General features: G+C 46.2%; 1 protein-coding gene across 1 annotated transcript in view; it reads left to right on the top strand.

Moving 5' to 3' along the window:
* Positions 1–14202, top strand: part of pth2ra (parathyroid hormone 2 receptor a) — a 133873-nt gene that overhangs the window by 31792 nt on the left and 87879 nt on the right. The window contains exon 5 of the mRNA XM_061722934.1: positions 2767–2864. Coding sequence (XP_061578918.1) covers positions 2767–2864 — 98 coding nt within the window. The remainder of the gene's footprint in view (positions 1–2766; positions 2865–14202) is intronic.

Genomic DNA, 14202 nt, shown 5'->3' with positions numbered 1-14202 from the left:
AATGGCTCAACTTTTTGACTAATCAAAATAAATATACTGTACACTTTTTTCATGTTCAGTTATATTTAAATCCTAGCAGACTATAACACCTATTGTTAAGTGTCAAGGTGGGTGATTTAAAAGAAGAATAAGCATGCTTCTAAAATGGATGTCTTTTTGATGCTTTTGTGCCAAATCCTTTTGAAATAAATCACGAAGGAATAACAACCGAGGAAAACTGGCACTATTGCAGTGGCGCAGTGAAACCCCATCACCACAAAAAGTAATTCATAAAAAGTCATAAAAATAAGAATACAAAATAAAAATATAGAATTAAATAATATAAAATAAATATAAACACTTATTATTTGAACATATAAAATGATATACAAATATGTGAGAAAAGGTACACCCTAAGAAAGCACCAAAAGATAGAAGTGTCGTACAGCTGAATGTAAGGTATTAGAGAAAGCATTTGTGGTGTTTTTTTGCATACAGTACATGTAGGTTTCTACAGTCTGATGGCTGTAGGAAGGACGCCCCTGTGACATGGCTATTTAACACATTTAGGATGCAGCAGTTTGTTATTGAAGTGTTCCAGGGTCATCACAATGTCATGTAGGGGCTAAGAGCTATTATCTCAGACTGACAGTTATTTAGCCAGCATCCTCCGGTCCCTGTTCACCTACCACCCCTGAATGTTATGATTAGTTTTTTTTAAATCTCTTCCTCTGATGCTTCTGCACCAACAGACTTCCCAATAAAAACAGTTGAAAAAGCTATTTAGGAGTTCCTGCTGCCATCCAAAAGACTTGAGTCTGTTCTGGACCTTGCTTCAGTGCATCACTGTCATATGTTCAGTCAAGCGTAATGTTTTGATGAATGTGTGATGTAATGAACCAGATGTTGGGTCTCCTCACCTTATTGACCAAAGACCTGCTGCTCAGTCACTGAGTCAGGATGAAATCAAATTTATGCAATATGGTAATATAGTTTGCTCATCAATGTTCATTCTGTAATGGCATAAAAGTAATCGGTGGATGGTGAAGACAGGCTCTGCTGGCATTCATGAATAGACCAGTTTAACTGACCTGGCCTAATTCTCAGTGTACATGTACTAATTTTGCTAATCATGTACCATATTTTCGCGACCATAAGGCGCACATAAAATTTTTTTTCCTAAAATGTGCCGCGCGCCCTATGAAACGGTGCGCCGTTTCTATTACCTGTATTACGGTAATGTGAGGCGGAGCCACCATGAGAACGGTAAAGGGAGAAGGGGGCGTGTGAAGCACCCGTGAGTTGCGGCTGAGTCCGACTGAAAGCAGTAGCTCTGGCGGAAGAAATGAAAATTGAACATTTTCATGGAGGTCCGTCCTGGTGCTTTCGCTTCATGAAACTGCCAGCGCAGCAGCAGCGCCCGGCGGATTATATGGAAAAGATGGAGAGCTTCCGCTCATTCTGCAGCCGACACATCCCCGACATGGACGAGGTGCCGCTCACGTTCCACATCCCGGAATCACACGGTGGAGTTAACGGGGTACAGCGCCGGTGAGCGGATGGGGAGCGGACCGGGTCCAGCGCGGGGGAGCGGACGGGGAGCGGACCGGGTCCAGCGCGGGGGAGCCGACCGGGTCCAGCACGGGGGAGTGGACGGGGAGCGGACCGGGTCCAGCGCGTGGGAGCGGACCGGGTCCAGCGCGGGGGAGCGGACGGGGAGCGGACCGGGTCCAGCGCGGTCGGGATCCGCAGAACGGGGTATGAGAAGTCGTCATTTACTGTTGTGCTTGCCTGTCACGCTGATGGACAGAAACTGCCGCCGATGGTGATTTTTAAAAGAAAAACGTTGCCTAAAGAGACTTTTCCAGCCGAAGTCATTATAAAGGCAAATGAAAAGGGCTGGATGGATGAAGAGATGATCGAGTGGCTGAGGCAGGTCTATGTGCGGCGACCCGGTGTTTTTTTTAATTCTTTAATGCGGAAACAGAAGATGAAGACTTTGAAGGGTTTGATTGATGTAAAAAGTGAAATAAAATATCAAACTAAGTTTTGCTCCTGCTCTATTTTTAAATAAGCACCCCATTCCTCTGTGTATGTTCTGCAGCGCGTGTGTGTTTTGCGGCGCGCGTGTGTGCAGCTCCGTCTGTGAAGACTGCGCCTTTTGGGTCGGTGCGCCGTATGTGTGTTTTAAATCCAAAAATTACACACAAAACTGAGGGTGCGCCTTTTCACACGGTGCGCCGAATGGTCGTGAAAATACGGTATTTCTTTGCAAAGAACATGAAACCCATTAAGAAAATTAAGACAGTAGAATGAGTGTTATTTTGAATTTCAGTCTGCCATTCATTACTTTTTGCCTTATTCATCAAATCAGCAAGTGACAATGAGCTAATATGTGATATATAAATAAAAGATATATATATTTATGTAAACACACACACACACATATATATATATATATATATATATATATATATGTGTGTGTGTATATATGAGAGAGAGGGAGAGTCTCATTAAGTCTCGATAGCTCTTACTCAGTTTACCATGTTTATCTTTAAAGACTCCTGATGAAATAGCCAATCATATTTTAGCCTATCATTTGTTTGTGATTAAGGGGTTAATGTAGACCCGGTTTTCTCCTTCAGCTCCTAAAATAAGTACTGTAAGCGCTCTTTTTCTTTACACAACATCATGTGTAGAGCTGCTACTTGAGGCATGCTAGTGTATATTCTGAGTCCGTCTGAAGATGAATGAACTGAACAGCATATATTTCCCTGTATGTTACAGCAAGACTTCTTCGAGCGGCTGTATGTCATGTATACAACTGGCTACGCTGTGTCCTTCAGTTCTTTGCTGGTGGCCATAATGATCATTGGATACTTCAGGTAAGAGAGTTGTTTATTTTTGTGTACAGAACACTACAAAATCAAATGCTATAAAATAGTGAAAGTGAAAGGGAATCTGAAAGTCAATGTGAACTATATGTACTATAGTTCTAACTAACTATTATATAACTAACTAACTATACTACTAAATATACTATATACTGTATGTCTCAGTAGGCGTTGGGCTCAAGTGCACGACACAGGAAGGCAGAGGTTGAGTTTAATGCCCGGAAGGGCCTTTATTGTGGTTTGAGGGGGGGTTGAGGCCTGGCAGGCTGGGGTGACAGGAGGGTTAAGGAGTGGGGTAGGTTGGCTGGCAGTCCAACCAGATCGCAGCACAGCGGGTATTGAAAATAAAATTAAAATCAAAAGCCCATCTGGTTGTCAGCTATTTATTAATTACACTCCTTGCTGCAGTGACAACTGAAGGATGTGAGATTAAGAGTATCCAGGTTAGGTTTGCATACTTGCCCTCGAGATGTAAACTTCAAATGCAAATGACTGGACGTGGTTTTGTGTTTTTTAAGCATTTAAAATTTTTTTAAGGAATTTGTCGACAAAAGGGAGATCGTTCACCTCTCTATACTCTTTAGGGACTCAGGATTTCATAAGCACTACTTTTGTAAATGGTCTGGACTACAATCTTATCCATCTGCTATGAATGTGGGCTTCTACCCGAAGAACAATTCAATTTAATTCAATTTTACTATAGCGTCTTTTACAACAGAAGCTGTCTCAAGGCTCAGATCCTTTATTACATAAACATAAACAATGGCAGGTAAAAACTCCTCTAGTGGGAGAAAAACTTTAAGCCAAACAGTGGACAGTGGCAAGGAAAACTCCCCTTTAGGAGGGAAGAAACCTTGAGCAAGAGCTGACTCATAAGGGGGGAGCCTCTTGCCAAAGGCTAGCTGGGTAGAGAAGGAAAAGATAGATCAGACAGAGAGAATGAAGAACAGAGAGAGGAGAGACGCAGAATGGCTAGTTTGTGCACTACAGGGATGACTATATAAGCATATGTAGACAGCAGACACTGAGGTGGTCAGAGGGCGGTACTGCAGGCCAGGATGTCAGCAAATATCCACCAGACATCTATACAGACAGGTTGAAGCAAGCACTGAGACGGTTAGAGGGTGGGACTGCAGGGCAGCATGCAGCTCCTAAAGCTCTGGTCTGCAAACATGCACAGAAGAGAAGAGGAGGGGGCAGACCACCACAACGAAATACAAGAACCATGGAAAACAAGGATGGTTATGAGATACTTCTAATTAATTACTGAGAAAGGAAAAAGAAGGAGGCGTGATGGGAACCGCTCAGTGGATCATGCTAGTGTCCCCCTGCAGCGTACGGTAGGTCTATAGCAGCTATGTTCAAGACAAGCCTGTTCTAGTCTTTTCCTATAGCTGTAGCTATGACTGTCCCTAACACAATAGAGTTTACACTAACTATTTGGCTTTACTAAACAGAAATGGGAAACATAATTTATCAATACAGAGCAGGAGGCAACAGGAAATCAAGTGCCTTTTTCAAGAAATGAGACAACTCAGGAAACCTTGGGTGAAGGCCTCGGAAGTGGAAAAGGAGGGCATAAGCACCCTCCAAACTGACATGTCTAACCTCTGCAGATAATTCATGGAAACAAAGGAGGAATAAAGAACAAATAAGAACACCGTTCTACAAAGATCCCTTCAATTTCCTGAAGTCTCTCTTCACCAAGGAGAAAAGCAGAGTTCCAAAAACAACAAAGAACAACCTGGAGGAGCACCTGAGATCAACATATTTGGATCCAAAGCCCTATGAATGCCTGGCCATTTCTCCAGACATTCCACCAATCGACCCCCCAGAGCATCAATTTGAGATTGGTTCTCCAACATGGAAAAGGGTGGAGAAGATCGTCGATCGGACGCGAACAGCTTCAGTTTCTGGGCCAATGGCGTCCCATATAAAGTGTACAAGAACGCACCAGATGTTTTTATGTTCCTCTGGAGCCTCATCAGGTCAGTATGGCAGAAAAGGACAATACCCAAAGTGTGGTGTAGGGCAGGTGAGATCCTTATCCCAAAGGAGAAGGACGCAACAAACATCAGCCAGTTCTTCCCCATCGCCTTGCTTGTGGAAGGTAAGATCTTCTTCGGAGTCATTGCACAAAGGATGGCTGAGTACCTGTGCAGTAATGAGTACGTGGATATATCTGTAGAAAAGGCAGCCGTATCGGGCTCACTCTACCAGCATGATCTGGCACCAGATCCAAATGGCAAAGCTGGAGAAAAGGGACCTCCACGCGATCTTCCTGGATCTTGCAAAACGCCTTCAGCCCTGTGCCCCATGAGCTACTCTGGACTACCTTTGAGTTCATCCCGGAAACCATCAAAACTCTGGTCAGGGACTACTTTTAAGACCTGCAATTAGGGCCATATGACGATTAAATCATCCAAGTCATCAGCATCTCAGTGGTAAAGGGAGTGCTTACTGACTTGCAGTTTTTTATCGGTGATGACCCAATCACCACTGTATCTGAGCAGCCAGTCAAAAGCCTTGGAAGGCTATAAGACTCAAGCCTGAAAGACCATGACCCGGTGAAGCAACTGTGCAATGACATCAATGTAGGCCTACAGGCGATTGACAAGACCCAACTACCTGGGAAGTTAAATGCCTGGTACTTCCAGTTCAGTCTACTAGCCTGGGTGTTGTGGCCCCTTGTTGTCTATGAGGTTCTCATCTCAACAGTATAGAAGCTGGAGAGAAGAATCACAGCTCACGTCAAGAAGTGGGTTCAAGTGCGCTGAAGCACGACTGCAGATGACCTTGAATTAATCCAAAGATCCGGTGATCAGTGAAAATGCACCAACCTTTGTGACTGGCTGCAAGTGGAGATCAGCAAGAGCAGGGGAGGAGACAACAGCAGCTCTCAGACATGCTGACATTGTGGGGAATATTCAGCAAGGAAGAGGAGGCCTTGGGCTTAACACCCAGCTTCCCAACCTGGAGAAAAGCCACCTGTCCACCACGGAGGAAGATGGTGGTAGTGCGGCATCAGGAGGAGATGGCCAGATGGACCAAGTCAGTCGCCCTTGGTAAACAGGGTCTGTGGACACGACGGAGAGTGTTGAAAAGAGGAGGTTGAGCTGGACAGATGTATTGGCCATGGAAGCAAGGAGTCTGAGCTTTGCCATCAGAGCCCCATATGACGTCCTTCCAACACCAACTAATCTCCACCAGTGGTTTGGCGAAGATTCTGGGTGCGTGCTGCGCTCCAAGCCAGCTTCCCTCCGGCACATACTCACAGGCTGTAATACCAGCCTTACCCAAGGACGATACAATTGGCGCCACAATCAAGTCTTGAAGAGCCTTGCTGCCACACTGGAAGAGAAACGAGCATCAATGCCCTACCATTGCCAACATCTGTCACCTCAACAACACCGTGGGTAACTGCTTTTATCCGTGAAGGGGCTACAGCTACTAGGACCAACTCTACACCTTCAGAGAGAAGGCAGTTGTGCCTAGCACATGCCTAGAAGATGCTGGCAGACATTGTAAAACAGCTAGTGTTCCCCTCAAAGATTGCCACCCCCACCTTGAGGCCTGACCTGGTGTTCTGGTCCCCCGCCATAAAGAAGGTCTACATAATCGAACTCACTGTACCCTGGGAGGATTCCATGGAGGAGGCGTATGAGCGGAAACATCTGCGGTATGCCGAGTTAGCCTCAGAAGCAAAACATCGTGGCTAGAACACGGAAGTCCATCCAGTGGAGGTCTGGTGCACAAGGTTTGTGGGAACAACCACCTCAAAACTGTTGAGGGACTTGTGGTTTAAGGGCCAGAACCAGCGCATGGCCTTCAAAGCTGCATCGGAGACAGCAGAAAGAAGCAGCCAGTGGCTATGGCTGAAGAGAAACGACCCCAGTTGGGTCCCAAGTAGTGAGCCAGGAGGTATGTGGCAGATGTAGGGAAGGCTTGACATAGGGAACAGGACGCCCCTGCCATTCATAGTCCCCTGAGATGTCAGCCACTTGACAACAAAGGAACTCTCATGGCTACTGGGGGTCGGGACGCAAGCTGAGGTCTGATCAGCCTACAGCAGCCTACAGCCTGTGGAGAGGGTGTAGTGTCAAAGGTATAAACATTCCACTACCCAGAAGAACACTACTAACGATGCACCGCGTAAATTCAAATTTTCCTGCGAAAAAACTTGATTTATTTAACAAAATGCCAAGAAACAAAACCAATAGCCCAAAACGGGAAAAAAACTGAAGTAACCAGGACATGAAACATGACGGAGAAAACAATACGGACCAGCAAAGAGCAAAGGAATACACAAGGGACTTGCCGAGACACAGGTGCAAAGAATCGGGGCAGATGCAAACAAGGGAAAAACAAAATGGCATGGGTTTTCAAAATAAAAGAGGAACCTAAATTCAAACCGTGACAGATATCTATACAGTAATCCCTCGTTTGTGACTTACGGGTATTTCACTGCTCTTCTGACTGCCGCTGCATCCCAACTCCGCTCTGTAGCGTCTTTTCTTTTAAAGCCCGTGGTGCAGGTGTGTTTTTTCGAGAGAAGAACATAGCAATTGTTGTCGCTCTTTTTTCTTCTGGGCAAAAAGACATACCACCGATTATATTTGAGAAGTGTAATGAACGATTCATCAAAGGGTCCCGTTCTTGAGCTCATTGGCCATTCTCAGTATTGTTGCTAAGCGACCAACGTTATTGACGCAGGAAGTGAGGCAGCGGGGAGACTATTTAGCCAATCAGAATGCAGAACACGATGCACAATGCAAATCCACGATGCACAATGCAAATCCGCGAAGCAGCGAGACCGTGAAAAGTGAACCGTGTTATAATTCAATTCAATTTTATTTGTATAATAATGATGATGATGATGATGACTTGGATTTATATAGCGCCCTTCTAGGCACCCAGAGCGCTTAACAGAAATCATTATTCATTCATACACATTCTCTCTGGTGGTGGTAAGCTACGTTTGTAGCCACAGTTGCCCTGGGGTAGACTGACAGAAGTGTGGCTGCCATATCGCGCCTAACGGCCCCTCCGAACACCACCAACATTCATACACATTCATACGAGGCAAGGTGGATAAGGTGTCTTGCCCAAGGACACTACGACAGCAAACTGGGACAGAGCGGGATTCGAACCGCCGACCTTCGGATCATTGGACGACCCGCTCTACCACCTGAGCTACTGCCGCCCCGTATAGCGTCTAATACAACAGATGTTGTCTCCAGACGCTTTCCAAGGACCCAGAACATGACCCCCGAGCAATTATTACATAAACAATGGCAGGTAAAAACTGCCCTAGTGGGAGAAAAGCCTTAAGCCAAACAGTGGCAAGGAAAAACTCCCCTTTAGGAGGGAAGAAACCCAGCACGCAGCTCCCGAAGCTCCGGCCTGCAAACATGCACAAAAGAGAAAAAAAGGGGGCCAGCACAAGAAACTACAGGAGCGATGGACAGAAATGAAAAATTTCAAATACAAAATTTTAAATACAAATGGAAGGTTGGAAATTGGTCTATAATTAGCTAAGGTGTCTGGGTCAAGAGAAGGTGTTTTAAGTAAAGGTTTAATTACTGCAACTTTGAAAACCTGTGGTACATATACTAAGTTTAGGGATAGGTTGATTTAGTCCAGTATTGTTGCACCAATAAGAGAAAAAACTTTTTTGAATTATAGTGAGGGATTACTGTATTTGGATAAATTTAGCATACAATATTTAAATACAGACTTTCTGAATTGGCCATTTTGACTATACCATTGGCAATACCTCACAAAAGGCTTTTAAGGTATCAAACTATAAAATTTGTTTTTATTTGATGTATTTATGTAACTAAAAGTTAGTTTCTTTCAAATAAAACAGTTTTTGTTGTGTTTGTATCAGTGTTTGTAATGTGTCCCCACATGGAGCACTCTGTTGATGTTTTCAAAGGGAATAACTCAACTATTGTTTAATGATTTTGGCTCTGGAATTGATGAGCATTTCACAAATTCATGTCACTTAAGGCAAGAGAAATTGGTGTGTTTGTGATTAAAGATCAGCTTAATCCTGTTCATTTTGAGTAATGCTTGTGTAGACTGTATCATGTGGTGAGTGATGAAAAGTGGCTTAAATCATCTCTTTGTCACCTGACCAAGTACCGTGGGACACTCATTAGGAAGTAGTTAAGAAAATAAAGAACATTTAAAATAGCTATTTAAATAAAGATCAAAGAGATGAGGAGCAATAATTCTAAGGAGGGGTTAATACACACGTACATAAGAACACACATCAGAGATTTAAAAAAAAGTGCTTTATGATGTCAAAAAGAGCAGCAGTAACACCAGTATTTTTTTTTCAAAAGGAGCCTTGAGGTTCTGTGAAATCACTGCTGCAAACATTGCAGAAAATGTACTTTGTTGTCATGATTAAATATGCACCTCTGATCACATTTGTGACTTTCCTGTTTTGAAGATTACATGTTATAGACTTAACTTTCATCTTCATCTCTACCAATCAAATCTAGAAATCCAGTCATACAACTCGTTGACATATAGTCTATATATATATATATATATATATATATATATATATATACTTTATATGTCATTGAGCCAGTGTCCCGACACAACAAAATATGATTCCAGTACAGCCCATCCAAGAGTACAGAAAAAACAAAACAAAACAACCGACAAAACATGACATGGGTATACAGGTTCCTGAGGCTGCAGCCATGGTAGACGCTATCCTTATAATTAGCTGAGAAAAAATTACGCCTCAAGTTGAGGAGTTTAAATATTTCGGGGTCTTGTACATGTTTGAGGGATAGATGGAGCATGAGATTTATGTTGTCGGTGTAATGGGCCGTTGTGGTGCAGAAAGAGCTGAGTCGAAAGGCGAAGCTTTCGATTTACCGGTCAGTCTACGCTCCATCCAACCCCCAGAGTAGAACGAAGGAAAGTTGATCCGGTAGTTGTGCCCTGTAAAAGAAACAGGTCACGTAGGGGAAACAGGTCAAGTTTGAGGGATTGAGCAGGCTGGCCCACTGAACCCTGTGGGATACCATAGCAGACTCGTTTTCTAAGAAGAGAAGAAGACAAATCTGCTTGACAGATTAAACCAGCCTAGATTTAAACCAGCCTAGAGCTGTCCCTTCAACCTTTACAACATGCTCTAACCTGTACAGTAATCCATTATCTGAGACCATAAGAAGTTCTTGACTCTAACCAGTGCTTTTTTCTGTGCTGTGATGTATTCTGAGCCCTGACTGAAACACTTCAAATAAATTATTTTTATTCAGGTAGTCGCCTAACTGACTTGCAACTACTTTTTCCAGAACTTGAAATATAAATAGGAGGTTGGATATTTGTCTATAGTTTGCTAAAAGGTTTTTTTGAGTAAAGGTTTAATTATTGTGACTTTAAAAACCTGTGGCACATATCCTGATTTTAGGGATAAGTTGATCTAGAAAGACCTTCAATAACGACAAGCCCTGGTTTTCAGCCCCCCTCAGGCGGCTGAGGTCGGAGAAGGAGGCAGCCAGGCGCAGCGGGGATGTGGACCGGTTCAGACAGGCCAAGTACGGGTTTGCTAAGGCAGTGAGGGAGGCGAAACATCGCTTCGCTGAGAAACTGCGGCGGCAGCTTTCGGAGGGGAATTCCTCCTCTGTCTGGAAAGAGCATCACAAACTACAAACCAAACTCCCCTCAGACATCTGACAACCTCCCCCTAGCAAACAAGCTCAACAAGTTCTACTGTAGGTTTGAGAGTGAGAGGTTCCCCCCGCCCTCTCCCTCCACCCCCCCTGGTCACAACCACTACCCTTGTACCTCAGGGGGCCCCTTCCCCCTCCTTACCCCCCCCTCTCCCCTCCCCACTTCCCCCTCCATCTCTCCACCTCCACCCCCGCCCCCCTCTCTGTGGATCGTGGATCCACAGAGGTGGATCGTCTGTTCAGGAGTCAGAATCCCCAGAAGGCGGCTGGTCCGGACTCTGTCTCCCCTTCTGTCCTGAAGCACTGCGCTGCCCAGCTCGCGCCGGTGTTTACCAACATCAATACCTCGCTGATGCTCGGTCACGTCCCAGCATGCTTCAAGGCCTCAACCATCATTCCCGTTCCCAAGAAGGCCAAGGTTACGGGCCTCAATAACTACAGACCCGTCGTCCTGACCTCTGTTGTCATGAAGGTCCTGGAGCGCCTTGTCCTGGCTCACCTGAAGTTTTACGGAATCACGGATCCTGTGCTGGACCCGATGCAGTTTGCATACAGAGCCAACAGATCCACAGAGGATGCTGTAAACATGGCTCTGCACTACGCATTAGAACATCTGGATACTGCAGGCAACTACTTCAAGTTCCTGTTTGTGGACTTCAGCAGTGCCTTCAACACCATCCTCCCATCCGTCCAGCTTTCCCTGCTGCGTGTCCCAGTCCCCACTAGGAGGTGGGCCATGGACTTCCTCACCAACAGGTCCCAGCGGGTGAAGCTGGGGAAGTGCATCTCCAGCCCCAGGTCCACAAGTACCGGCTCCCCGCAGGGCTGCGTTCTGTCCCCTCTCCTATTCTCCCTGTACACCAACAGCTGTGTTTCCCTCCACCTCTCGGTGAAGCTCCTAAAGTTCGCTGACGACACCACCCTGGTGGACCTCATCTCCAGGTGGCCTACAGGAGGGAGATCGAGCGGTTGCTGAGTAGGTGCTGCCACAACAACCTGGAGCTTAACACCCACAAGACAATGGTGATGGTGGTGGACTTCCGAAGAAACGCAGCTGGGAGACACACAGGTGGATTCTGTGGACTCTTTCCGCTTTCTGGGCATTACTATCACCAGGGACTTGAAGTGGGAACTGAACTCCACGGCCCTCCTGAAAAAGGCCCAGAAAAGGCTGTTCCTTCTCCGACAGCTGAGGAAGTTCAGGCTGCCAAGGACCATGATGGCCCAGTTTTACACGACCATCATTGAATTCACTCTTACCCACTCCATCATCACCTGGTTCCCCGCTACAGCTGCAAGGGACCTCCACAAGCTGCAGCGAGTGACACGCTCTGTGGAGAGAGTGATTGGCTGCCCCTTGCCCTCCCTGAAGTCCCTGTATGACTCCAGGGCATTGAGAAGGGCTAGGAAGATCATGTTTGAGTGTATGGTGTGATCAAAGATGAAACTGCACACTTAGTAGTTTGATAATCTGTGACAGTTTTACTGCGTCGGCTCAGATCACAGTACAATCAACGAGACGCCAGTGCAAAGCAGGTGCGTGACATAAAGTGCAGTTGCGCTGAACATCCAATAGGTGGTACTCTAATACCACCCATAACATCTCTCTTTTCTTTAAGTAAACCATAACTCAAAATTATTTTATACCCTTATTAAAGAACCCGACAGATAATTAACTTTCCGCTGTAACAATAAACAGTTCCCCTTATTATATTATTATTCTATTCCCCCCCCCAGATGTTACTGTCCATACGAACCTACAGGTTCAGTCTGTCGGGAGGCCGAATCAGGCGGCCATAACGTGACCGAGCCGGGGAATGAGTTGATGACGATAGTGGAGGGACATCTGCTGTTTCCGAGGTCTGTAGAGAGCCCGATGCACACGCACTGCCGGGAAACCTGCCCTGAGCAGAGGGGGGAGAAAACATACATGCCCTCTGACCCTCAGTCATTTCACCTGGTGCTTGAACCTCATCACCTCCAGACACAGGCTCCTCTGGGTCAGTTACGGGGTGCTGTGATGGCATCGGCTCTGCCATACGTAGGTCGACACGGTTGCGGCGATAGAGAGCGCCCTCGACCTCCACCAGATAAGACCGTGGAGCGACTTTCCGCAGGCACACTCCCCGCCGCCAAATGCCGGTCCTGTCACCAGGAAGTGGTTTCATCCGAACCGCTTCACCCACTGAGAGTTCAGGTAAGTCCTTTGCAGTCCTGTCATATATGAGCTTGGAGACTTGTTTCCTGTGGCGCAATTTGTCAACTACACCCATAATGACCTGCGGTTCGAGCAGGGCAGGAGCCACTGGCAGAGCAGACTTCAGACGCCGTGCCATCAGACGCTGGGCCGGACTGCTGTCCATTCCCTCTGTAGGGGTATTTCGCCACTGTAGTATTGCTTTCCAGGCATCCTTGCCTTCCCGAAGGGCTTTCTTGCATAGATTCTTAGCAATTTTAACAGCTGCCTCTGCCTTTCCGTTGGCCTTGGGATGCCTCGGTGAGGACGTAACATGCTCGAACTCCCACTCCCCAGAAAACTGGCGGAAATGAGTACTAGCAAACTGGGGCCCGTTGTCAGTGATGACTCTGTCAGGTTGACCATACCGAGCAAACTGAGCCTTGCATCGCTTTATCGTTGTCTCTGCACTGAGGTCTGGCAGAACATCAATTTCCCAGTAGTCTGAGTAATGATCGACCACCATCAGAAAATCTTTCCCACTATGTTGAAACAGATCTAGACTCACGATCTGCCAGGGGCGTGTAGGCAGTTCATGGCTCAGCATAGTCTCTTTCTGCTGCTCTACAGCGTACTCGTTGCATGTTGTGCACTTACTGACAAAGTCCTTAATGTCACCCTGCATTCCAGGCCAGTATAAGGTCTCCCGTGCTTGTCTGTAGCAGGCGTCGCCTCCGATGTGACTGCAGTGTATTCTGGCAAGCATTTCAGCTCTCAGTGACTTGGGGATCACAACTCTCTGACCTCTGAACAATACCCCATTTTGAACACTTAACTCCTCTTTGATAAACCAGTACTCTCTCACGGCCTGCTCAGTTTCGCCTTTAACGGCTGGCCAGCCATTAAGGATGATAACCTTCACGGCTTGCAGCTGTGCATCATTATCTGTGTGTTGCTGTATCTGCAATAGTCTTTTATCAGTGACGTTGATATAATCAGCCATATTTATGTGCTCAATTGCACGCTGCTCATCCACCGTACTGCATACTGTGTGCTTGGCCTGCCTAGAGCTGGGGTGCGAGCTGGGTGCAACAGCCCTGCTCAGAGTGTCACTCACGAACATCTCCGGTCCTGGTTTGTAGATAACTTGCAAGTTGTAGCTTTGGAGCGCAAGTAGCATGCTCTGCAAGCGCTTAGGGGCATTCAGAAGGGGCTTACTGAAGATCGGTATAAGGGGCTTGTGGTCTGTCTCCGCTGTGATCATATCTCGACCATAAAGATAATGATGAAAGCGCTGGCAGGCAAACACAATGCTGAGACACTCCTTCTCTATTTGTGCATAGTTCTGTTCAGTGGGCGTAAGTGCCCGTGAAGCGAATGCAATGGGCTGTCCCTCCTGCATCAGACAGCAGCCCAGGCCATGCTGGCTGGAGTCACTCTGCACTGTGACGGG

Source organism: Cololabis saira, chromosome 6 (assembly GCF_033807715.1).
Source record: "Cololabis saira isolate AMF1-May2022 chromosome 6, fColSai1.1, whole genome shotgun sequence".
Classification (NCBI taxonomy): Eukaryota; Metazoa; Chordata; class Actinopteri; order Beloniformes; family Belonidae; genus Cololabis; species Cololabis saira.
The sequence above is the reverse complement of the archived record's forward strand: the minus strand, read 5'-3'. Positions and strand labels throughout refer to the sequence as shown.